We start from the raw sequence: 26582 nt of genomic DNA, 5'->3' as shown, positions 1-26582 counted from the left end.
TCTCTGCAGCTCTATTTATTTCCATGCTCTTTTGCATAACTGATTACATTCAAGCATGAGTGAAACTGCCAATAGCTTGTCTCTGCAAAGAGACTTCCTCTAATTGGTCTGTTCAGCATCAGCTGACGTCAGTTACGTAAGGCTCGTGATTGGAGGAAGTCTGTTTGGGAGACAAGCTATTTCACTTGTGATTGGAGGCTAGCAATAGGAGGAAGCCTCTTTGCAGAAACAAAGTATGGGCAGTTTTGCAACCGCGCAGTTCTCTCCTCGGCTGACTTCCTTGAATAAGACGCCCTTCAATTTTTAGGGTAAGGATTTTAGAAAAAAGTATCATCTTATAGTCGGAAAAATATGGTATCAGTAATTGAGAGCAGGATCCATTTCCTGAGTGGAGTATGGCTGCGAGAAATGAGGTATTGTCTGAGTAATCCAGAGTAAGAGACCTAGAGGAAACGTCCCCTGGTTTAGGTCTGTACAGGTTGAGTACAATAGGGCAAACTAGAGAAGGCATGCCTAAGTTTTATTTCTCTCTTCTGGTTCTTCCCTTGATGTTGGCTCTCTTTATCTGATATTTTAGATTATATTGCAAGTTTTTCAGAACAGGGATTTTAAATTTTCTTTTAAAGTCCCTATTTTTGCAGTCAGAGTAACTGTTAATCATCTCAGAGCAACAAGAACCTCCAAAAGTACTATATGCATAATACAACATTGATCTCATTATTTTATTTTTCATATAAATTAACATTCTAAAAAAAATTGGAATAGAAACACTAAATACAATATTGCACATAGCGATCTTTGTTAAGTGTAGCATTATTCAATTTAGAATGGCAATAGACACACAGTAGATACTGAAGGGAACAGGAAATCTACAAAACAAACATGCTTCAATGTTTTTAAATGCATTTAAATGAAAAAATGCAGAAACAGCAAAAGACTATAAATTACATAAATACAAACATGAGTTTTAATCAGTGCTATTAAAATATGTTTTACTTTTTAAATTGCTTTTGATAGGTCTCTTGTAACAATCTTCTCTTTTCCCTTTCCCAAAGAAATAACCTGATTCCTGATGCTACTGGATCGTATAATGGAGTTCTGGGACTATCCTGAAACGTGATAGTTTCAGGCTGATTACGTAACAGGAAATAATTTCCCAGTGGAGGAAAAATATATTTTTTAGTGATTGGTACTTTAAAAATTCAATTCCTGAGGTCATATTTTATGCAGCCCTTATGATTCCTGGAACCACATATTAATCTCTGGATAACCAGGTATCATATAGTGGGTTACATGGAGAAAAATAAATATTTCAAAACTTAGAAATTGCATCACTCTAGCACCTTCTATGCTGAGAGGCATTGAGATATATACATCTTTTCCCTACGTTTGGCTTTTTTAATCTTTTAAAAAGTTGCTCTTAGAAAGTGTGGAGGAAATGTAAACTAGATCTGCCCAATCATTAAATTGTTTTCAGCAGTTGAGATTGAAGTGGTGCAAAACATTTGCAGCTGCTGTACCTTTTGTAGTACAAGTACTTAATAAAATGTAAGATCAAACAGAAATCATAATCTTTGCTTTATCACCAGAAAAACCAAGGTTCTTAATATAATCCTTCATAATTTAGAATGATAAGAAAAGGGAAAGATCTTTAGTTCTTTAAATTTTTCAATTCAAAACTTTGATAGAAAGTCTACAACAAGTTTCCTGTTACTCTGCAAACAAAGAGTTTTTTCAATGTATATAACATACTGAAATACCCGAGATTGTTTGGTATCTACCAAGTGAGTCCTGTGCTTAGCTATAATTGTTTTTTTTTCCTTTTTGTTTTGGTTCCATTCCTTAATATTAGCAAATCATGATCAACTTTGTCAACTATAACAATAGCTGGGTTGAATTTCATATTTAGGGCATATTTAGTCAATATGCAATGGAGTAACTTTGGAGAGCATGGCTTAGAGTGTAAAAGAAACACTTTTACCAATTCAGAATACATTTACAAGGTCAATAGGAAATGGATACAAACAGTTCTTGAGAAGTAACTTTCTCCCTAGTCTAAATGCAGTGCTGTAATGTATTTGCTTTGGAAAAAAAATTTCTGCAGGAATGGAAGTGTAACATCTATATGAAGTTAGATGTTTATAAAGTTTTCAGTATGTTTAGGACACACTGAAATACTGCTGCTTACACAGACTACTTTAGTCTTTATTAGTATTCTACCATATACATTGCAAAATAATGTCCGGATGGAAAAGAAAGTATGGGGTGCCTGTAGGAGACATATTTCAAATAGCTTCCATTATTGGGCATTCCATCCTGAAAATCTGTTTATCAGTGAATGCTCATGGTAGTCAGTGTAAACAGGAAATAAAATGCAAGAAAATCAAGAAAACAAATGGGCTGAATGAGAATATTTCCTTTCCCCTACCTCCCAAGGCATGTTCAATTTATTGAACCATTGTATGAAGACATAAGTTTTTCTTCTCTCATATTTTCATACTTATCTTTGCTTTCTGAAAATGAAGGACACAAAACAGAGTGAGCAAGAAGAGATTCAGTATTTCCTAGCATATTCATAAACAGTGAGAAACCTGTTAGGTCAACCAAAGCTTATCCCATCATTTCCACAATCCTGCATCTGTTCAGTGACTTTGTTACATTCAGTATTAGTCTAACCCTGCTTCCTGAAAAATAACCGTGCTACCTCATAGGATCGAAAGTCTTCTATGCATACATGGAACACACCTGAAACATTGATCATCCCATGGAAAACATTAAAAAGCCCTGCACATTGAAATGGTTAGGATCCACATCTTTAGTGAATGTGTGTCTGACAATGGATGGCTAACAAAGTAACTACCAGGGAAATCCTGTACAGTAAGCTTTGCTATTATGCATTTTAGTTTATCAAATGAAATTATAAAATAATTACTGGAGAGACTTGCTGGCATTTGAAATTACAAATAGATTTTCATACAATGTGCTTAAAGAGAAATTCAGACACTTGTGGAAATAGCCAAATAACTGAAAGCAAAACAACCGTGGGGAACAACTTTCCCCCTTACTATAACTCAAAGATCAAAATTCAATTAAATCAGACTGTTTGGATATGAAGTTGAATTTTCCCAGGATATAATCTTCAGACGCTTAAAACGAGCCATTTATCTTGCATTATGGTTAAATGACTACAACAAAGCATTTAGAGCTACTTGGTGCTTTCACCATTCCTATAGTCTACCACTATCACCATCGCCATGGCCTAAATCTAGCAAACAGGTTAGTTTTATTTTAAGACCTTGCACTCACATTCTACATCTTGGTTAAACATTTAATTATAGATAGCAAGAACAAACTGTACTTACAATTCCAGAATCATGCTTTTGTTTTATATTGTAAAGTGATTTTCCTTTTTTCTGCCTACATACCTCTTCAGCCTCTTTAAGCCTGCAATACATTGAATTAATCCATCAAGTCAATAATCTGTGCAAAATACAAGACTGTTGTAGGACAAGACAAGTTTAATATACAATCATCCAGATAGTATGCAAAATATAAATTATCAGGAAATACTATCAAGGAAATCCTATCTGGCACCAAGAGACACAATGCTTACAGTAGTTCTCTATGCTACTGTAAGATTAATAGTCTTGGAATTACCCCAAAAGAAAGATAGCAGCTACCCAGAAAATGCTTGTTGAAAACTGCAGATTTCAGATTGGGATATTTAATTAACTGTAGGGCAATATATAATTTCCATAGTTTAAATAATACTGCAATAATTGGCCAACTATGTCTTCATTAGGAAGTCAGCTCAAGAAGAATCTAGGAACGTTCCCAAACAAATATGCTTTAGCCTCTCAGAAAATTGGAGAGCAACAATGTAATCTACTGAAATCCTGCTGAGCTATTTGTTAGATTTATATACTGCTTTTCTCCGGGAACTTAAACTGTCCCAAAGCAGTCCCTCCTCCAATTTTTCCTACAACTACTACCACACGGGTAGAGAGAGACAGTGAGTGACCCTAAGTCATTGTTGCCATGACTGAAGGTAAACCTGGTTGTGTTTTCCTGGTCCAACATATTCACCATTATATCACAACTACAAACAGATCTCTCACTGTGTGTATATGTGTATGTGTATGTACTGACCCTTGAATCATTTTGGTCTCTAAGTAGAAAAACAAAGAAATATATAATGCTTATGCTGGTTATTTCATATTTTTGTTATTTTTTTTCTTTGTTCCTACTACATTTCAAGCATAACATTTCTAGAAAAATGAGAGCTAGAAAACTGTATCTGACAAATAAACCAAGAACTCAAAAGATTTTAAAAAGAGCCTTTACAGCATCTTTTGCCATCCGTGGAGATGCAAACTCCCAACTCTTGAGTGAGGCTATTTATCATTGTAAACTTTCCAGAATCTCTTTGCTACTTTTCCTGCCTGAGATTTAATGTTCTCATGAAAGGGAGGGTCTTTGCTCTGGCAAAGTTTTACCATTCTTCTCATACAGTGATTTTGACTTATAAGCTCATTCCTTCAGATATGTAGGCAATTTGTTAGCAGTTGTAGGGAAAGAACAGAGCATTTCAGGAGACAGTATGGCTAGATGCTAGCGTTTCTGGAAGCTGTCTGAGACTAGTTTAGATGGAAAAATCTACAGCCCAATCCAACACATACACAAAGAAACTACTAAAAACGCAGCAAGAGAAGTTATTTCTCTGATTTTTCTTTAGAGCAGATGGTGTTGGTAAAATGGGCTATCTGAATAAAAGCAATTATTTGCAAGACTATTTTCCATCAGACTAAAATGCTGACAAAGTCCAAAGCCACAAACAATCAAATTAATGAAAATAATTATTGTAGGCTGTGTTGTATGAGATAACTTAGATGATGGTTTCCTCAGTACCAAACAAGATGCCTGTGGCATGGATGCAAACAAAACTTCAATCAACTGAGCATATTTTGATTATGTTTGCTTTCACCACAGTACAGCCCAGTAGTTAAAGCACATTCCTCCTTGTTTTTTAAACCCTAATCTATATTGGCTGGAGCAATGGCTGCGGAAAACTAGCCAGGGATATAAAAGCTTGCAGAAGATGCAAGCTTTAGGAGACCTAGTTGATGAAACCTCTTAGCCATAGCAACAAACATCAACAGGGATCATATGTGTTCATCTGAAGCCAAGGGAGGCTGATCTGCAAAAGCTAACACAGGCCTAAAAGAGTCTTGCCTGAGGCCTTCAGGATTGTAGTAGAGACATCCCAATCCCAGGATGGCAATATTTCTGCTTTTATGGAACATGACATTCTTGGGAAGGAAGCCATCACACACAGGAAAAAGGAAATGTTCCCTAAAAACAAGACTGGGCAGGGTCTAAATGCAATTAGGCCTTCCAATTTTTTGAAGGGTAGCAAGAAGTTATCTGGTGATGATATCAAAAAGGCTGTGGCCACTTTATTACTAATGGCAAACATTAGTAATAGTGATATGAAATAATCCCTAATTTGGAATTTTTAAAGTCACAAGTAGTGCAGTCAATGTTTTAATATTGTTTTCTTTTATATGTGGCATATGTACTATGGATTGGAGGCATAGACTGTAACTGATTAAGAAGAATGTACTAATAATTGTATCCTGATGCTAAACTCAGAATGCTAGATAAGAAATTAAACTCCAGAACTTCCAAGATGACTTCCTCTGAAATGCTAGGTATTCCAAGTGGAAAACTGAAGAGTTCTGTTGGGAAGTTAAGATTCCAAAAGTTAGGGTTTGGGCTGGCTGGGCATTAAGAGAAAGTTTTGGGACAATCCAATTGTGCACAAGCAGGGAAAACATCTCTTAAGCCAATATAAAGCCAAATTGTTGATGCTTAATATAAAAAACATGGAGAGCAATTAAATTGACCCATGGGGAAAAAACAAGAGGATATGGGAAGCATCTGATTCAGAGTGAATCATCCTGGGGGCATCTGAATGAAAAATATTTCTGGTCAAATTGGGGATACGTGGGACTAAGGAATGAATGAATGAATGTGCAGTTGGACATGTTAGCTAGTCCAACAGTCCAAAGATTTTATGGTCTATGATTTATCCCTCTTATTTATTGTCAGGCATATATATATATATATATATATATATATATATATAGAGAGAGAGAGAGAGAGAGAGAGAGAGAGAGAGAGAGAGCACATACAGTTTTCCCCTTACAGTAATGGTAGGAATCTCAACTTCAGAATGAACTGGACATACTTGATGTAAAAGAAAAACATAGAAATAACAGAATACTATTGGAATCAAGGGAACCCCCAGAATAAGCTATATAAATCAAATAGATCCACTGGGCAGAGGGAACAGAGCTGTTCTATGTATCAAAGACAGCCTTGTATTAAACTAGAAACTTCACAAAAGGATAGGTTCCACTTTAGAATCACTGTGGGTGACATTTAGCAGAGGGCAGAAGTAATTCAATGCAGGAGACTGTGCTACTGCTTCCTAGACCGAAAATAATCAGAGTGGTGGGTTCTATGATCCTCACATGAACTCAGTACATGAATTTGAGAAACTGACAACATTTGTCTTATTTGGCTACATTCTAAGAGAATTAGTTGTGGAACTGAGCAGAAGGAAGACACGCCAAGAATTAATGATAAGTGGCATGCAGGGATTTGTGCAAGACATAAATGTTGTAGAATTGAAGGAAACAGTGGCAAGTACAGTTCTGTAAGAGATGCATGCTGAAGCAAAATTACCGTAACAGGTAATAGGGATATGAGCTACTGGTGACCGGGTCAGGAAAGATCTTGAGGTCATGGTGAATAATGCATTAAATGAGAGAAAATTAGTGATGAGCAGAGGTGAATTCTATGTCAGTGTTTATCTGGAAAATAACCAGAACTGTCAATATTGGAATCTGTAGCACCATACCTCAGAGCCCAGCTCTGTAGAGCATACGTACCCAGACTTCTGATAAAAGTCGGAAAACCGGGATTCTATTTTACACCTTTAACTGTGAACAAACCTTTTCCTTGTGTGGCAGACTTCCCTTTCATGCAACATTTCATGCTCAAAGGAAGGCATGTAGAACTAGGTATCCATCCCAGCTTGAAAATAAACCCCAATGCATAAGAGTGTCTGTTACTCAAGAGCTAGGGTGAAAATGAAGAACTGAAGTGAATATAAATAAGGCACTTCGACTTTTTATATACTCAAATGGAGTAATCAGAGAATGACACGACATACCTCTACATACATACATTTATGTGCACACAAGTAACATGTAATTCCATATACTGTGTACTATATATAGATGTATATAAAACCCATGCCTATTACTTAAGAATATTTTTTCAATGTTTGAAGCTGCCTACAAAGCACTTTATTCACAACATTTTCAAATGTTGATTTGAATAAAATACAGACAGATAGCAGAGGGTTAACCTGAACAAGGGGAACTGTTCCTTGTTTCCATCATAATGAAGTTGTTGGATTTCTTTCTTTTTTCCCTCAGCATTTTTACCTCTCCATCCCTCTTATTTATTGTCAGGCAAATGTACACAAAATGCTTGCTGTGATTAAGCCTGAAAACAGCATGCAAGATGAGCAAGATAGAAACAGGGAAAAGAAACCAGACTTCCCTGCAGAATCATTTTTATCTTTTTTCTAACAAACACCCAGCTGATCATGGGCTTATCATGGGAGAATTTCTCCCATCCTTCAACCCAGTCAGAAAAGAAGGCACTTCCCATGCGACTAAGCATTAATAATTTTGTCTGAAGAAGTATCTCTGGGAGACAGATTCATTTCCGACTGGCTCCAAGTAGGCTTGGAGCAGATACCTTTACACTTTGCCCGAGTCTAGTCATACATGACTAATTTAAACAGACTGGTAAGCCTGGAATGTTTGTGCGCTTAGGAGCTGAAGGTGTCAGAACAACAAGACTCTCAGGAATACTTTAAGGAATAGCTCCCATTCTTTGACACACACACACACACACACACACACACACTTTATTTCCAGGACCTTAGCATGGTGTTTATCCACTTATTAATTCAGTACTTTCTGGAAAAAGAAAACAAAGTCCCTGCCACTGCAGTTTTAAAACTCAGTACCAGTTTAATTTGTATTTGCTTTTTAAAATGAAGGAGTAAAACATTTGATATTGATTTCTCAAGATTTATAGTACAGAGATTCCCATATTTCACCGGGTGTTGAAGATCTGCTTCTAAACTGAAATCCACAAACTGTGTTACTTGCATTTATACCTTAAAGATTGGGATAGGCTGTATTTCAACAGATCTGCAGCAGACAATATTTTTTAATCAATAATATTTCCTTCATTACAACTAACCACAACCAAATTGTTTTATTTTCAATTAAATGCAGCAACGTGGGTAGAAAGAATTTAAACTGGCAAACTGGCATGATTTAACCACCTCCCCCTCCCGCACCCCAGAGCCTCAATCTTGTTCAGGGAGAGCAGGGCTGCTTTTAAATTAATGCAAAGAGCTGGGAGATCAGGTGACATCTCCCACATAATAAGATAATTTGGCTCTTGAGTTAGCAGCAACCATTATAGGTGGAACTTCAAGGAAGGGTATGTCAATCTCTAGGCATCAGGATCCAGAATGAAGAAATGGGCATGACATGGAAAATTGTAATCTATGGAAGGATATTGAGATGTGCATAGAATGGGATGGAAACAACTGATGTGGAAGAAAATGTCCACAGTAGTTACCTATGCCTGTCTCTCAGCCTTGAGAACTTTAGGGTTAGGTAAAACCCAAAATAATAGGGGAAATGTTCCATACCCCCAACCCTTCCACCTTTTGGTCACTCCAAGAATGAGAATTCCCATTTCTCCAGGTGTCTTGTTCCTAAGTCAAATTCATTGGCTTCTCTTTGGTGGGTAATTTACTTTGAGAGGACACGCCTTGTGCTACAAGATTTAATGCCCTTCTTTGGAAGAAGCAGTGACAGCTTACCGGCATGCTCCTTCCTATGCAGTACATAGCTACACAATGCCAGACTTTAAATCGTTCAACAGCAAGCTTTAAATCATCCTGCCGAGTAATCTGTAGGGAGACATACCAGCCTTTCTTCAGAGGGAGATCAATGAGCTGTGGAGACGTATTGGCCAGGAATCTACGCTTTCATCTAGAAGTACAACATGACACACCAGGTGCCAGCTTAACTGTTATTCTTGCAGGAGTGGGCAACTTTTATAGCAAAGCAAGTCCCAGATACATCATGGGACTTGATATTTTGGAAGTCGATACTAGAATGCATTCAGATACTTTTAATTCAATCTATGATAGACTTGGTGAAATGTGATTAAGTATGATTTGCATTTAAGATGTCACAAATTTAGGGATATATAATTTGGAAAATTAGTGATTCTCAGACTTTTTATCTTCAGCTTTAAAAAAAATTAAACTAGACTCCAGTGTACGATAAGGGTTATGTGTGAATGTAGAGAAAGAGAAAGCCTGTATCATTTTCAGTTAGTGAGCAAGCACCATAAAAACATTATGGCTGTGCCTTCAATTTATTTGGTGCAATTACCTTAACAAGGCAGGAATGGAAGTGGCTGAGTTTCCTACCTCCTAATGATAGTGGAAAGTATGGAAATAGAAGGCAGATTTCAGAAAGAAGATTAACAAGATCTTCAATAATGTCTCCTCATTCCCTACCTTAGATCTAGCATCATCACTAAAAGTCCTGATGCCTTTATCAGCTTTGGTTGGCCTAATTGCAGATGTTTGGGAATAGGTATAACTAACCCAAAGTAATCCATGCTAAATCTCTTTACTGGATAATCACAACATACCGTACATAAGACTGCTCCTGTAAATAAATCAAAAGTTTCAACTAGTACAAATCAGAGTTACCTGACTTTTGGCAGATATAAACTAATTTATACACATCATTCCAAGTTTAAAACAATTTTATTGGGCAATTATTCACTTTTGGACTCAAAAATATATTTTAAGCTGTAATCAGATTAGGATCAGGTTGAAATGGGTTGCCAAAAATTTGTCTCAACTAAGAGTTACCTGTCTGAACATCTTGCCAAAAAGGAATCATTACTGTGCTTTTTGGGGTCCAAACAGAGGCTGTACAGTCAGTTCCCAGAAGTGGCTGATGGCAAGGCTCAAGCACACTTCCCCCAGCAGCTTTTCTACAAACTCAATATGTAATTAAAGGGATATATACAATTAGGCCAGGCAGGGGCCTGGATTGGAACTGCTTTACATACTAAGTCTAGGATGACTTAGGCTCTAAATATTTGAAACAATGCCTATTTTCATAGTTGTAATAGTATTGGGTTGTAGTAGTACTGATGCCAGGCAGAAACATGTTTGTTCTCCAAAAAAATATTGGAAATTTAGGGTGACAGCCATCAAGTCCAGAGTTCTGCTCGGTGCAGGAATTCAAATTAAGATATTCCTGATTGAGAACCATTCAGCCTTACTGATCTCATCTGGCAACTGAAGGTCTACTACTTCTCTAAGTATGTGAATCCATGGGCAAACTGTGTTTTGGTAGCAAGTTCAACATTCAACTGGAATCAGTTTTCTTGTAATTTAAGCCCATCATTTTGGGACCTGTGATCTAAGACAATATACAACAAGTCTTAGCTTTTTTTTTTTGTCTGATAACAGTGCTATCATAACATTCTTCAGTTTTCTTTCTTCAAACTTAAACATGCAAGTCCTCTCAGTCACTCTTTCTAGAACTTAGTTTCTAGTTCCTTGATAAAACTTTTGGCCTTCCCCTGACTCCACTCCTTTTTCAGCTGTGGTGCTCGGAATGGGACACCATACTTGAGGTGCAGTCTGACTAGTGTAGAATAGAGTAGAACTGCTACTTCCTATAATTTGGAAACCATATTTCTACTGATGCAGACTAAAATTGCACTTGTCTTTTTTGCAGCCATGTCAAGATGTTGATTCACGTTTAGTTGGTGGTCAAATAGAATCCCAAGATTCTTTTCAAGGTACTATTGCCAAGCCAGGTATCCCTCATTCTATATGTATTTGATTTCTTTTCTTAAGTGAAAAAATTTACTTTTGTCTCTTAAAATTCACTCTATGATTTTCAGTCCATTTCCGTAACCTATTAGGATCATTTTTAATTTTGTTCTTTCCCCCTACCACAGTATTTCTCAAAGGGTGGCTAGAAATGAGGTAATTAGATGCTCCCCTCCAAGTGCTTACCAGTTTGGTACAAAAGTATACCAAAATACAAACAACATAACAGTTTGGTCTCAATGAAGCCTGGGTTTACACTGCACTTTCCTTTGGGAAGAGGTGCAATCATGCCTGGAGGATCTAAGGCTTCTATGCAAAGCTCTGACCATCTGGAGAGGGGAAGAGAAGATGGGCTGTAGCTGAGAGGAAACTGTGAGGGGAGGAGCTTTACAAGCACCAGCTTGATGGAAAAAGGGGCCTGAACTGGTTATCTCAGTGTGGTTATGCTGGGATGGAGAGGGAGCACCAAACGCAACTTGCAGTCTCTGCTTTTAAAAGCAGTTTAAAGAAGCTGATTTAAGACAAGGAATCACCCTTTTCCCTTTTCTTTTTTTCTCTGATGCTTGTGAAGGGGAGTGATTTTCTACAAAATGAAACCCAGATATTAGAAATTAAGCAAAAATAAGCAAGCTCACCCTTCTTATTACAAAGCTTATTTCAGTAACACAGTTTTATTTTATAAAGTTGTATAGTTCTGTCATAATTTTATTTCATATATACCCTAACATTTAAGTATTAAAAATAAGTGGTGTATTTATTCTTGTCTAAGCTCAATGAAATCATTCTATTCAATAGGAAGAAATGTCACCCAAATCCATGTTATTGTTTAGGGGATCATAGTATCACAAAGTTTGAGAACCCCTGTTCTGGAGTACTAAAGGTAGTTCTTGTTTAGTGACCACAATTGGGACTGGTATCATGGTTGTTAAGTGAAGTGGTCGCTAAATAAATAAACATTCATCTGCCATGCCATCCAGTTCATACTTAATTAGGTTGTAATCAGAATATCATGAGGTACATTGTTAAATTATTTTCTGAAATTAAAATGTATTATTTCCAATAGTGTTCCCACTATCTAATAAAGAACTTACCCTATCAAAAAATGAGTAGGAGTTATTGTGATAAGACTTGTTCTGGACAAATCGGAGCTGGCTTCTAATAATTACTGCTTTTTCTCCAAAACGCTTATAGAGTGATAGATTTATAATCCCTCTAGAATCTTCTCAGGTATTATTATCAAACTGATTGGTCTATAGTATCCTGATCCTCTTTTTTCATTTTTTTACAATAGGAGTGTTTGCCTTTTTCAGTATTCAACACATATTCGCTAGTTTTACAATAGATAAAGTTTTGGCCACACAATCAAATTTCTTTAGTACCTAGGATGGAATTCATCTAGCTCTGGATATTGGAACTCATTGAAAATAAATATTTTCTGACCATGTCTCTATCAACCTGGCCTTTCAACTTTCTCCTCTCAATTGTTCTATTAGAACACATACCCATTAGATGGAGAAGACTGGGTGAAAAAAGGAATAGGGCAGCTTCACCTTTTCTTTGTTACTTGGTAGCCTAGCATACTGCCGTCTTCACTGAACAGATTTGCTTCCTTTTATTCTGAACATATCTGAAGAAGCCCTTTTGGTCATTCTGAGCATTCTTCGCCATCTACATTTCCAATTTTTGTATAATCTTCCTTGGAGACACCGTTATTCTTCTGAAATTTCAAATCATCACTGAACTTTTTGGTCAACCACACTTCTTTTGACACTCTTCTGTTTTTCTCCTCCACAGGAATTATTTGGTTTATTTCCTCCTTTCTTAGGAATTTCTATTTCTTACAGCTCTTTTTCCACTAGCCTTTCCTTGTCATGGAATCTTACTTAGTGTTATTCTGTGTTTATTACAATCCACTTTCTTTCAGTTCAAGTTATGTATTTGTTAAATTTTAGTTTTTCTTCAACTCAAACACTTTATTATTACATACTTCTCTCCAATATTCATGCTATTTCCCCTTCATTAACTAAATATGCATTATATGTTAACATTAAGGCACAGATAACTTATCTCCTTCAGCAATTTTTCAGCAAGGCAAGTCTGAATATCCTACTCCTTAATGCTTCCTTGAAAGAACTACAAATTGTTTTGGGAAAGCATTTAAAAGTATCCTAGTTAATGTTTAAAGAATGCATCTTCTATACTGTTAATAAGTTTGTGTTAAGCTACCCTACACTGAAATAAAAACTCAATAAATGTGATATATAAATGGCATAAGGCATAAAAATAAATACAGAAGTCTCAAATAGAAGTCCATTGTAGATTGCTGTTATGGCGAAAAATAAGAACCTTTGCAGGAAATTCTCTAAAACATGCTATTTGGGTGCCTAAGGAATGGTCTGTATTACTGCTAGAATCTTAACCTGGATTTTTAAAATCTTTTGCTCTAGCAGAAATGTCAGTCATAGTAGTGAGAAAATGCAAGCACATATGTTTCTCCCACTACAAAGAAAGATGGGAGCAGAAATGCAGTTGCTTCTTTGCCAGCGCCCCTCTTCCAGAAACTTAAGATATGCTGTTCATTTCAGGAAGAAAATCTTTCCCTTTCAATTCACACCCTGCCTAAAACACAAGAGAAATGGTAGAGGATAAAGGGGTTAGGAAACCTTGGAATGAGCAATTAAGATTCCTGCCATCAAGTCAGAACGATAAGTTGCTCTCTCTTAGCCAAAAGTGAAGAATAATGATGACTACTAAAAGAACAGAGTGCAGTCACACTCCATTGCTGTCAATGTTGAGCTAAGTAAACCTTTGGATACCCTCATGTATTATGAATGACTGGAATGTAAGCCATTGTTCATGAAAGCAATATCTGGTTACTCAAAGATTCAGCACATACCACTCTGAATTGCGTTTTTTTTAAAAAGAACTCTGCATTTAAAATAAAATTCTGGAAAAGAGAAAAAGGTCAAAGGTTCCAGAGCAAAGTTAACATACAGACAGCAGGTGCAACATTTGGATATGATGTCAATGAGAAAGTGCCCAAGCCTTGCTAAAAACTAACTTGAGATTCTCCTGAAATATTGAAAGACATGATCATATTGATACAGTGAAATAAAGCTTCAAGATTTGGCTTAAATAAAAGCTCATTTCATTAATACTTTGCATTCCATTTCTGGGATGAACTGTAATACATACTACTAAAGGAACTGGGATCAATTCATAGATATATTTTGACACAGTAGATGTCAGCCCTATAAGGTAGAGCAGACTAAGAAACCAATGCCATAGTGGTCAGGACTATTTTTATTGTAACAGCAACAGTAACAGAATCTTGCAATTCCAGATGTGCTTCCCCACTCCCTCATTTTATCTTCATCTGAACTGGGGAGGGGCCTGTCTGAGACATTTACTCAAATTACTTTCTTGGAATGGGCTCAAGCCTCACTTTTCCTCCTGTCCTTCAAAGCCATTCCCTATTCCCTCTGCACTAGAATAGCTGGAAAACGTCTTAGAAGTTCACTACAGAAGACATATGAAAATAATAATTGATTAGAAAATCAAGTCAAACAGGTGCAAAAGACATCCTTCTGCCTCAGGGATAGGTAACTTGGTGCCCTCAAGATATTGCTGTCAATGGACTGTAGGAGTTCAAAATATCTGGAGGGCATCAGGCTCAGTTCAATTTTAATCACCTTTGGCAGATGCTCTCAAGACTGTTTGTTAACCTCCCTTGGGGCAAAATAACTTTTTGCTGATCTCCAGTTGATATGGGTCATACTTGTTCCTTTGTATCTTCATCTTTGTTACAAGTAAAATTTCATTTTTGTAGTTGTACCAAGAAACTTTTATAAACCATAAGATGGAAAATGGTAGAAAAACTAAAGCTAAAAAACGTGGAAATGAAATTTTATTGTATTGAGGTTTCTATATTCTTCTGAGTTCAAAATAGCATTGTCAATGAAAATGGCACACAAACAGATTATGTTGAAATGATACGACTGAATGTCCTCTGACAAATAGTTGAGAGCTTCTCAAGGCAACCCTACAGCAGTAACATGAACAAGAACCTTCTTTCATATCTATTGTTTTGCATGTATTTGTGTTGTGGCAGCAGAAGATAAAATTGTGATAGACTGGGAGATCAGAGTGATTTACAACAGATTGGTAAGGATTTTCAATTCCTAATTGTTTTAATAATAATGTAACTACAGATGAAATTCCCCCCAACCTACGCTGTTCTGCTTAAATGATGAAAGTTTTGGTGGGAGGCAACCAGGATTGAATTTGGATGCACAGCAACTGGAAGCTCAATTTTAGTTTTGCTAATTCAAAATGTATTTTTGGACTCAGAATTCTGTAAATCTAAGAGCATGTCTTTTGCAAAGTCAGGGCCAATGCATCTTGAAGTTTTAATATAAAACAAAATAGATATCATAAGCTTACTTATGTTTTATGGTGTTAAGGAAATGAACTGAGGCAGCAGCTGCAAATTACTTAGAGTGCTGTCCGTGAATGGTTGGTGCTGATACATTCAGGCAGCAGAACTGAAGCTTTATATTCTTTCATGCCTGACCTATTCCCACTGTCCAAAAATAGAAAGAAGAGGCTGCTCCCCTTGGTAATGAATTAAGGAAACATTTAGTAATAGGCATGTAGAAATATGGCTTATTCTATCTTGTCTTTCTACAAAAAAGGTTAGCTGCAAGATTAAATTGGAAAGCTCCATTTAAGTACTAACTTTTAAATATAATGAACTAGGTCTTTTCAACTTAAAAATATTTCTGGCCATTTAAAGAGTATTTTGAATTAAGTAGGGATAGCATGCTTGACTTTTCTGGCTTAACAATGAGTGCATGAACATTGAGATAACTGTAGCTTGTGGTAGTTTAGCACCATACTTGATTTACTGTTTCTGTTTATATATCTGAACAACTCTTCAGAGGGTTACTAACTTCAGTTATCAAAAGGGAGTCAATCACTTCAGTAAATCAGTAAATTCATGCAAAATGCACAGGCTTCAGTAATGGAACTTTATTCAAGACACAAACTTAGCCTTTCTACATCCAGTGGCCTGGAGTACAAACTAGAGCATGTAGCAAATACTGCCAACTGACACTACTTAAGATGCAAAGGTGGAACCAGCAGCCAAGTAGCCATTTGTGCTCCCTGGAGTTTTGGTATGGTTTCCAGCCTCCTCCTCAGCTTTCACTAATTATAAGTTTAAAATAAATACAATAGTTTTAAGGATGGATAGTATGGCACAGTGGACAAACTTATAAAAAACTTGGACACATAGCAAAGAAAGATTTAAAAATAGAGGAATTCACCACGGTACATTCCAGGTATAAAGAGTGATGTGTTGGAATCTTATCTCCGGATAAAATTTCACCAGGAGATTTAGTAATATTATGCTGTTGTAAGAAGAAGTATAGCATGTTCTATCGCAGCTTAACAAATAACATATAAATTGTACCATATGTTTTAACAGATAAGAATCCACTATAGCATTTGATGAAGGAGATTTTAACCTAAAAACCATTATGTTATAGTAACTTCACTAGGATTTGAAGTGCTAGGGTACACTTCATTGTTTTAATCTTTGGGAGTGACAGAATCTAAAGGAGAGTAAGCCTATTAGCCATTATTGTTTATTTTTATTTTAGGATTTATATATTGCCTTCTTGAGTTAAAACCAAGATAGTCTGAAGTAAACAATATAATGCAAGACAAGCATGGAAAAAAGAAAGAAAACCCCTTCCCTCAGCCAAAATATCCAGCCTAAAATTCCCAAAATGTTCTATTTTAAATTTTAGACATTACCTACCTTTCTTGCAAAATAAGTTTATTTTCTTTTTTCCAGAATTCTTTAAAATCAGAACTGAATTCATGCCAAATACTGAAGAAAGCGTTCAGAGAAACCTCCTTTTCACCCATTTTTGGTTTCATGCAGAAATATGCTGCAGTCTCCAAAAAGCTATCAAAGAAAACAAAGATGGCGGCTATTTAGTTAACATTATTTTATCTGCATCCTTCATACATAGATGATACTTTTGATAAATTACTTGATATTTATCTTGAATATATTCATGATTCTTTCATCTTCATAATCAACATAAGGAAAGATAAAGACTAGTATTTAGTATCCGCAGGGGACTGTGAAAGCAAAATTGTATTGAAAAAAAAAACAGTTTTTAAAACCAAGAAAACTAGATTGCTGCTACTGTTCACATGTTACTTTTTCATAGCATATCAGTCCTTTTACAGTACATGTCATGCTTGCTATTGTGATTCTTAGGGAAATGTTAATTCATTGTTACTGCACCAAAGACACCATACATGCTTTTATCAGGCTGACTGCTCCACCTGATTTTTTTTTCAGTTATTAAATAAATGAAAATATTGAAATTGATTATTTCAATTAAAATAAATGAAAATAAAAGCAGGAACTGTCACACTGGATAGCAAAGCATCAGTCTCCAGCAAGATTAGCAGTGATTTGTGAAAAAAATATGCCTGTGCTATGTGTGCATGGCTGGCTATATTTTGTGCCTATATGCAATATTTGTTATTGCAATATATAACAATATATAAACGCATACTAGTTTTTCTTCTATGTCCTTTGTTAATTTTGTGGATATGAACGTGAGAAAAGCTCAGATCCCACCTCTGCCTTGTACTTTTATTCTTGGGCAATTTACTTTTCTTTTAGTGTTACCCATTTGTCTTCTAGTGAATGAATTATTTATCAGTGGCAAAGCCACGATGCAGTCATGTTGGGAGGGAACTAGCCCCATTCTTTATGTCAGCTATTTTACGAATAAGCCCACAACATGTCCTCAGCATTCCAAATACAGCCACCAGTCTTAAAAATTGAGGATTGCTGAACAGTTGTATCCCTCTTACATAATAAAGAAATGCCACATAATGATTGAATTCCATGGTGGGCAAAAGGTCCTGGAATCAAATCAAAACCATCCAAAAAAGCAATTATGAAACAGCCCTTGTTCTAGAAAATTGTATTAGGAAAGACCAATGAAAACTTTTCTTTGTTCCTTTTGTCGTAATCTGATAGACGGCAGATGCCCACAGAATAAAACTTGGCCAAAGGGGGGTGGAGTCCTTGATTTATGGTAGGTGAAAAGATTCCTCTCTCACAGACAAAATCAAACTCATAGGGATGGGCAATATTCTGGGTCTTTTCAAAGACATTGTAATCAGTGTGCAGCTCATTGAGAAAGAGGGAGCATGAAATTGAGGGAGCACTAAATATCACCACTAAGCCAATGAAAATGATAAGCCAATGAAATACAAATACCTTATGTTCTCCAGACTTCACATATTTGCTACAGACCACTGTATATGCAGCAACTGTGTTTGCCATATAGAGTCTGGAACTACCATAAGGATGATACGCTAGGGCCACAGAACAACTCTGCATTTACCCAGGATATGTGAGATTAAAAGCATCACATTCAAAGCGGTCCTTCCAGGCTCTATGTTTAAATGTAAGATAACAATAAACCATAATTCTCCATCTCAAGCCTTTTCAACAGTTGGGAAGCCAGAGTAGATTGAAATGCTCACAAATAAATGGTTGATGAGTTTGATAAATAGCACTAACATTTACCGGAGACATGAAAGCTTTTGTTAAGAATACTATGTGATCAAAGGGGCTTTTGCACAGATCACTGCTAATCTTGCTGGGAACCAAGAGAAAGCTGATTCAGACACACGGAGACATTTAACTGCCAACGGAATTCCTTTATCTAAACAGCTACAAGAAATAATCAAGTCCTCAGCTGGGTCACTTCTACAAAAGTGGGTTTGTTTGTAAGATGCAAAACATCAGACACTGGAACGCTGTCAAAAATAATATACAAATATCATTTATATACAAATATGGAGAATACGGGTTGGAATACAAGGAGGCTTAGAAGTAGGGTTCCTGAGGAATTAAGTTGTTTATCAAGTGAGTCCAGGCAAGTTGCATTTAAAGTAATCACCTCCATTTGTTCTGAGAAAGTTTCCCATATATGGTGATTAAACCAATTCTACAGGATTCATTTATTAAAAGAAAAAGAAAATAGAGAAGTAAATGCAAGGTTTGGCATATTATCACCCAAGTCTTTGCAATAACTAGTTCTGATATAAAGAGAGTGCAAATATCTGAACACTGCATTCGGAGGGAAATAACATTTTCTTTCTATAAGCTAACATCTTAAATTAAAAATTCTATAGTTAGAGAAGAATTCTGCATATTTACAAACAAAATTTTAATTCATGATCTGCATATTCTGATCAAGAGCCTTACCCATGTTAATTTGAATAACTTAAAGACATTGTTAAAAGTACAATAAAGTCTCTATTACTAATTAGAATGTTTAAGAAGGCTGATTTTCCCATGCAAGTTTACATGTTTAATGATGGGGTATCTTTTAGCAAACAGCTCAGCATTGGCTTTAGGCAGAGTTGCAGGTGGACTGTGATCAATTTCAAAGGTTGGGAAGAAAACTTCAAAAAAAACATATATTTTTAAAAAGGCACCTCCTAAGTATTGGTACAATTATATACTGTAAAATTATTTCTCCAGGTTTATGCAGAAACAATTGGCAACTGTAAGGCTTCTTTACTTTGGCCTTTGCTGTAATCTAACTTATTTCTTCCTCCTATCTCTATCTCTGTCTCTGTCTCTATATCTATCTGTCTTAATCTCAGGTTTAATTATACAGTATTTGGCTTTGGATTTCACTGGAAAATTGCTTATTTGACTGAATAGCAAATTTTATTATTTACTGAAAGCTGTTTTGGAAAGGTAAAGGTAAAAAAGCAGGGTAGAAATGTCTTTAATAAACACAGGACTACAGAATAAAACACAACTTTTCAGGAGCTCTTTTCACCTTGTCTCAAATGTTATTTCATTATCCTTCTGCTTGTACAATGAGGTGTCTCACTTATAGCTCTATAAAATCCCAAAGCTATTTTAAAGGGTCCTCTCCCTCCTAAGCATATCTGGGGGATGTGAGGCTTGCAGTGAATAGAAGAATCTGTCCTACGAACCCCTGGATGGGCAAGCTGAAGGCAACTTAAAGTTCAGAAACTCATTAAACTAGGCAACATATTGAGGAGCAATCAATCAAAGGAAGTTCACTTAAAGAGATTTCTGACAATAACACAAGTGTTAATTTACAAGTACAAAGTGTTAATGAAAAAAGACTAAAGCAAAGGAAACTTTAAAAAATGGACAATATTTTATTGACATCATATTTCTTCTAATTAACTGATCCTGGTAGGATAAAAAAAAAAATGGAAATATAGCATCTCCTATTTATTGGCTGTAGCAAATGCTGAATAAATAAATCTTTAAAAGGCTAAGAGAAAGACAAACCAGGGTCAATGATGTCCCAAGTACAGGGGCTGAACACAGAAAACTGCTGAAGTGTACGCCGGGAGTATGTAGAAGTGTTGTAATTAGAGGAAAAAACTGTCAACCAAACTCCACAGTTCTAGTCATGGGTTTGTTAATTACATTCTTGTCCCTTTGGTGAGGACACTTCCTAATGAAGAGCGGTCTTTGCAAAGCTAGTGCAGGGGGTTGAAAGCTCTTAGAGATGCTTATCTTGAGGGTTAGAACGCTGCACCTAGGTTTCCATCACTAACACAGAAGGTGGGGGAGGTCGCTGTTGGGGATTAAGAGAGGCAGCAAAGGTCAGGAGCTTTGCTTCAGCTAGCATGACTTTTCAATCCGGCTTAGAAAAACGAGCCTTTGGTTGTTCACACCGCTATTTTGTTTATGGAGAGCAGAGGCTAAATATCTCCTGCAAGGATTTCCAAGCAGTTCAGATCCCCCATGTTCAAGAGTGAAATATCCTTTAATAAAGATAGTGCCTTGATATTTGCTTTTTATGGCTTCAATTCCAGAACAAATAGTGGAACAAAATCCCAGTAAGAGAAACAGGCCTGAAAACACCACCACTTCCCTAACATATCTGTATTCAATTCTAGACCATGTCTTTCTGCTCTAGTCTTCAAAGAGGCTGATTTTAAAACTTCAGTCAAATACAATCAAATGACAGAGAACATAATTAAAATGATTAAAAAGTCCAAATAATTAAAAAAAATCAAAGCCAACAGCAGAATCAAACAGGATGAGAATATTTCAGGAAACCAATGGTAGAAGAGATTCCACTAACAACAGTTCAGGTACAATAAGTACAAGAGGATTACTTTATGCCAAAAAGGAGATCAAAAGGCAATGCCAAGTGAACATCTCTGATTTTTTTCAGGTTCTGGACCTTGCCCACCAAAAAAGAATTTTAAACAATAAAAATGCCAAAATTCTCATGAAAGGGTGGCAACTTCCTACTGAAATTTTGTTAGATGTCGTTTGACAATGCTGTACTCAAGAGCAAATACCTCAATCTCAGAGGAACTGCATTTTAAAGTACATTGGACATCTGGTACCTAAAGGCACTCTGGTATTGGTCCCTGGTCTACAGGAAGCACATTTCATTCCTTGGTTGCCACTACAGGAAGGCCCCATCTCTTATTGCCATTTGCCTAGTCTGTGGAGACATGGGACATCTTCAGCAAGGCCTAAGAGTATAATTTTTGATGCTAATCATTCATTTTTTGTGCATGATCTTGGCTGAAGTTAAGCAGAGAGTGCTTGATTTAGATTTGAAAAGCAACAGATCTATAACTTTGTATCACTTCAGAGATCATGGCAAAACCCCTTATAATACTATTTCTGTTCCTCACAGAAGGGCATTCACAGTGGCAAGATCTGATACTCTATTCCTTGAAAGGTTATGAATAATAACATCCCTTACCAGGAATGCTTATCAGTGTGCTTGGAAGTAGAGGTTGACACAGCTGTGCATGCTCTATTGCGTTGCCCTTTATACCTTACCTTGCAAGCAGAGCTAATTTCTCCCCTTATTAGCAGATGCTTGGGCTGGCCGCAATCAGAGATTGTAAGTTTTTTTAATTAAGGGATCAGTCTAGTGAAATCTCCAGGAAAGTTGCAAAATTCTGCACCACCGCAATTGCTATTGGAAGGCGTTGGGTCTCATCTATGCATAGACAAGAATAGATTTTGATAAACATACTGGATTATGATGCTTTTAAAAAATATTTGTGCCTTTTGTTAAGTTGCTTTCAAGTATCTTTTTCCAATTTGATGTCTACCTTTGAAGCTACAGTATGTGTATGTGGGTATCTGTATGTCTATAGCTATATATATATATCTGTGTGAAAAAGCTACTAAAAAGTATTGGGAATTTCCATACATAAAAGCAAATGCTGATCTATAAATCAGAAATACACAGTGCAGATCAGAGTGCCCCTCTGAGAGCTATAGGAGGAGGGTCTTCCACAAGGAGAGCAATTGTATTGAGAACAACCTTTCTTAGATCACCAGATAGTAGATTCCAAGCCAAGGTAGCACCCTCAAAAGGGCATTCCTGCTAAATCTTAGTTGACAGGCAGGTACATAAGGGAAAAGGCATGCCATCATTTGTTCAGTTCCTAAGCAGCATAGGGCTTTGTATGTTATTATCTCTACTGTGAACTTAGAAAATTGGCAGTCAGTGCAACATTTTCAGAATAGTTTAGATGAAGTCTCTGGGCCAAGTGCAGGGTTAGCCCCACACACAGTACATTTTACTATCTAGGACTGAGATTATTTTACAGGTTCATATGACACTTATTTCCAAATCATTCTGGGTGATGTACAAAAAATATAAATATTAAAAGCACACAGTTCTCAGTATAACAAAAAATCAAATACTCTAAAAGATTTGAAGAAAAATATGTGCTTTCAGTCATCTTCTAAACTGTAACAGGGAAGAGGGAACCTTCAATTTTATGGGAGTATGTCATCCTATAGGTAACCTAGACTGAAGCTATATAAGGCTTAGACCAACATTAGTCAGCATCTTGCTGCGGAAGTCACTGGTACCTCCAACAATCTCATCCACAGTGTGTAACTTTTCTAATTCCTGAACAGAGGAACTACATTTTCAAAGTGCCTCCATTATTCTTGGACTTTACCCTCATCTCACTGGTCTCCTCCAGCAACCACCACTTCTAGATACTGGTCCTGCACAGACTCTCCTGATACAGATAAAACAAATGGTACAGGGAAATAAAGTTGGATATCATTGGCTTAACTCCATATTTCCTAATGTTCTCCTCCAGCGATTACTCTTGGAAGACCATAGCTTAACTGCCATGAGAATGAGGTATGGTTATCCCATGCTATCCTCCGTATATGGCCATAATACCATAATACTGTGCCTCAACTCCAAACCACAGAAGAACAGCATGGTGCCTAGAGGTCTAAGGGAATCACTAAGATCGTACTCTAATGGAATAGCCGGTCAAGGCTTCAAGGCAAGAAAAAAAAAGTACTTCAATAAGGCACACAGTGTTACTTCCACAGCTCATTGAGATAAATCATTGTCATTTTGCAGACCTCTAGTAGCTATCAGCAATCAAAGGATCAGAGTGCATTTTCTGAAGGATAGTAACACTATCATCTCCTTCAAGATATCTGGTACTATAGGCCAGATTCATTCTGTCAGTCTCCTGTAGTTAGATCAAATCAGCTATAACAGGCAGAAATAGATGCTGAGATGACATGGAACTGAATGCACAGTTGCTCACATGCTTGGGTTTCTAGAGCTGAAATTAATCCCACAAAATGGAAGTAGATGGGACCTTGGATGCCCCTTTGCACTTGCATCAACTGAGGCAAACCACGTCAGCACAAAACTGAGTGATTTTATTCCAGTAGCGCCTTGCAAATGAGACACAGCAGATGTCTGTGGGTTCCACAAAGTTCACTGGTAGCAACAGATGTTAAAAGCCCCCAAACCAACTACATGAAGCAACTTTCCTGGATGGTGCAATATTAAAAAGAAAAAAGAAAAAAAAGAGAACTTTCCTTAAATAAACTTTATTCTGGTTGCTTAATCTACTTAATGAGAACTACAATGAAGTTTCAAACACCAAATCTTTATCAAACCTGTGTATTTAAACTGTACCCCCAAAATAAGTTTTGACCCTGTTCTGAGACCACATTCTCTCTTATATGGAACAAGAATATTACAAAAACAACATACATTGAAATAGGCACCCATCTCACTGTACAAGTGACTCTAGGCGGCTTACAAGTAAAAAAGCAATAAAAAACAATAAAAATCTGTACAAAAATATGCTAAGTTAAAAGGCGGACAGAGCGTCTTCAAGCCACCAGTGCTGTGAACCCCCATGTGATCCCCATGCTAGTTGGCAGAGCCAGGTCTTAACACTCTTCCGGAAGGCCAAAAGAGTGGGGGCCAATCTCACCTCAGGGGGCAAGATGTTCCTCAGGGCAGGGGCAGTGGCAGAAAAATCTCCTCCTAGACCCTGCCAGTTGAGATTCTTTAGCCAACAGGGTCCATAACATGCCCTTCCTGACAGACTGGGTGGGACGGGTTGATGTAACCAGGATGAGACAGTTGCTCAGGTAACCTGGGCCCATGCCATGAAGGGCTTTAAAGTCATAACACTCTGAATTGGACCCAGAAGCAAACTGGCACCCAATACAGCTCACGCAGCAGAGGTATTACATGCACAGCTCTAGAGGCACCCATAACTGCTTGTGCCACTGCATTCTGCATTAGCTGCAGCTTCTGGATACTTTTCAAAGGTAGCCCCATGTAGAGCATGTTGCAATACTCTATACAGGAGATGACCAGGGCATGAGTGACTGAGAGAAGGTCTTCCTGATCCAGGAAATGATACAACTGGCACACAACATGGAGTTCAGCAAAGGCCCTCCTAGCCACAACTGCCACCTGCTCCTCGAGCAGGAGTCGTGAGTCCAGAAGGACCCCCAGATTATGCACCAGGTTCGGCTGGGACAGTGATAAGGCCCCAGATATGGAAGAACCCTGAACCCACAGCCACTCCATCTTACCAGGCTTCAGTTGAAGCCTGTTGTTCCCCATCCAGACTCCCACAGCCTCCAAGCACTGCAAAAGAACATCCACAGCATCACTTAATTCACCCGGGATGGGGATGTACAATTGAGTATTATCTGCATACTGATGATACCTCATCCCATGGTGATGGATGATCTCCCCTAGAGGCTTCATGTAGATGTTAAAAAGGAGTGGAGAGAGCAGCGAGCCCTGAGGCACTCCACAGAGCAGGGGCTGCAGGGTGAATTTCTCACTCCCTATCAACACCAACTGGGACCGGCCTCAGAGGAAGGAGGTGAACCAGCACAGAACTGTGGCCTCCACCCCAACTCCCAGAGCTGATTGTTATGGTTGATGGTATTGAAAGCTGCCAAAATATGAAGAAGAACCAGGATGGATGCACTACCCCCATCCTGCTCCCATCAGAGATCATTTAAAAGCATGACTAATGCTGTTTCCATCCCGTATCTGGGCCTGAACCCCGACTGGAAGGGATCCAGATAATCTGTTTCATATAGGATCCTCTGGAGCTGCAGCATGACCACCTTTTCTACCACCCTTCCCAAAAAAGGGAGGTGAGAGATTGGATGAAAATTATCCTGAATGGTTGGTCCAGTGACAGCTTTTTGAGGAGAGGGTGAACCAGTGCCTCTTTAAAAGGAGCCAGAAACACCCCCTCCTATGTCTGCTAAAGATCCTGCTAAGAGTTGCTGAAATAGGGATTTAAAGCACTGCTGCTGATACAACTACAGTGGTACCTCGGTTCACGAACTTAATTCGTTCCACGATTCGGTCGCGAACCAAATTGGTCATGAACTGAAACAAATTTCCCCATAAGGTTCAATGTAAATAAGGTTAATCCGTTCTGAACCATATGTATTTTTTTTTAACCACAAAAATATGAAACAAAGTACCGTACAGCACAGAATGAAGAGAGAGAACACTAACCTTGCTTGAGGCAACACCAAAAAGCTTCACAGCAAGTGTCTGTCTGCGACCGCGATCTCGCCTAGAGGAAGCCATGACCATCTGTCAGAGCAGTGAAGATGGCCGCGGGTCGTGTTCATCACCCAATGCGGAGTTCGTGAACAGAAGCAAAATTTTGCGAATGCTGCTGTTCGCGAACTGAATTGTTCGTGAACAGAAGCGTTCGTGAACCGAGGTATTACTGTACCTGCCTCCACTATGATTACCAGAAGCCCACATCCACTACTGCTGTACTCCAGCAGAGTGATGTGCATTTGCATCACAGTCCAGCTGAAAAAAAAAGTACTACCGCAACATTACCAGTGAAGCTACTTTGCCATGTTAGTGCTGGATCTTATCATTCCCCCAGAAGAAACTTGCAGCAGCTCCTATGAACCATTAGGTATGGGAACATACTCATATTTCATTTTAAACAATCAATCATAGAGATAGCTGACTGTCGTTCATCATGCATTTTCAGAATTTGCCACTGTATTATGTTTCATATACCAGCCAAATGCCAAAGGAACATGTGTGCATGATAATAGTTAGTTCTAGAAATGTACAAAATAGTGAAGCACATGAAGTCAAAAGCATACACAGAAACAATCCATAGA

At 37.4% G+C, this 26582-nt stretch overlaps 1 protein-coding gene across 1 annotated transcript in view; it reads right to left on the bottom strand.

Moving 5' to 3' along the window:
• Positions 1 to 764: 764 nt before the first annotated feature.
• The window catches only part of FMN2 (formin 2), a 175343-nt gene continuing 149525 nt past the window's right edge, over positions 765 to 26582 (bottom strand). Inside the window, exons 16-18 of the mRNA XM_088143933.1 lie at positions 16857 to 17006; positions 3363 to 3444; positions 765 to 2513 (exon numbers count right to left, since the gene is read on the bottom strand). Coding sequence (XP_088000059.1) covers positions 2487 to 2513; positions 3363 to 3444; positions 16857 to 17006 — 259 coding nt within the window. The 3' untranslated portion in view covers positions 765 to 2486. The remainder of the gene's footprint in view (positions 2514 to 3362; positions 3445 to 16856; positions 17007 to 26582) is intronic.

The sequence above is a fragment of the Python bivittatus genome, unplaced genomic scaffold, assembly GCF_059951505.1.
Source record: "Python bivittatus isolate LINGU-HERP-01145 unplaced genomic scaffold, Pbiv_v1 ctg000020_np1212, whole genome shotgun sequence".
Taxonomy (NCBI): domain Eukaryota; kingdom Metazoa; phylum Chordata; class Lepidosauria; order Squamata; family Pythonidae; genus Python; species Python bivittatus.
Note: the sequence above shows the minus strand (reverse complement) of the source record. Positions and strands in the feature narration are given on the sequence as shown.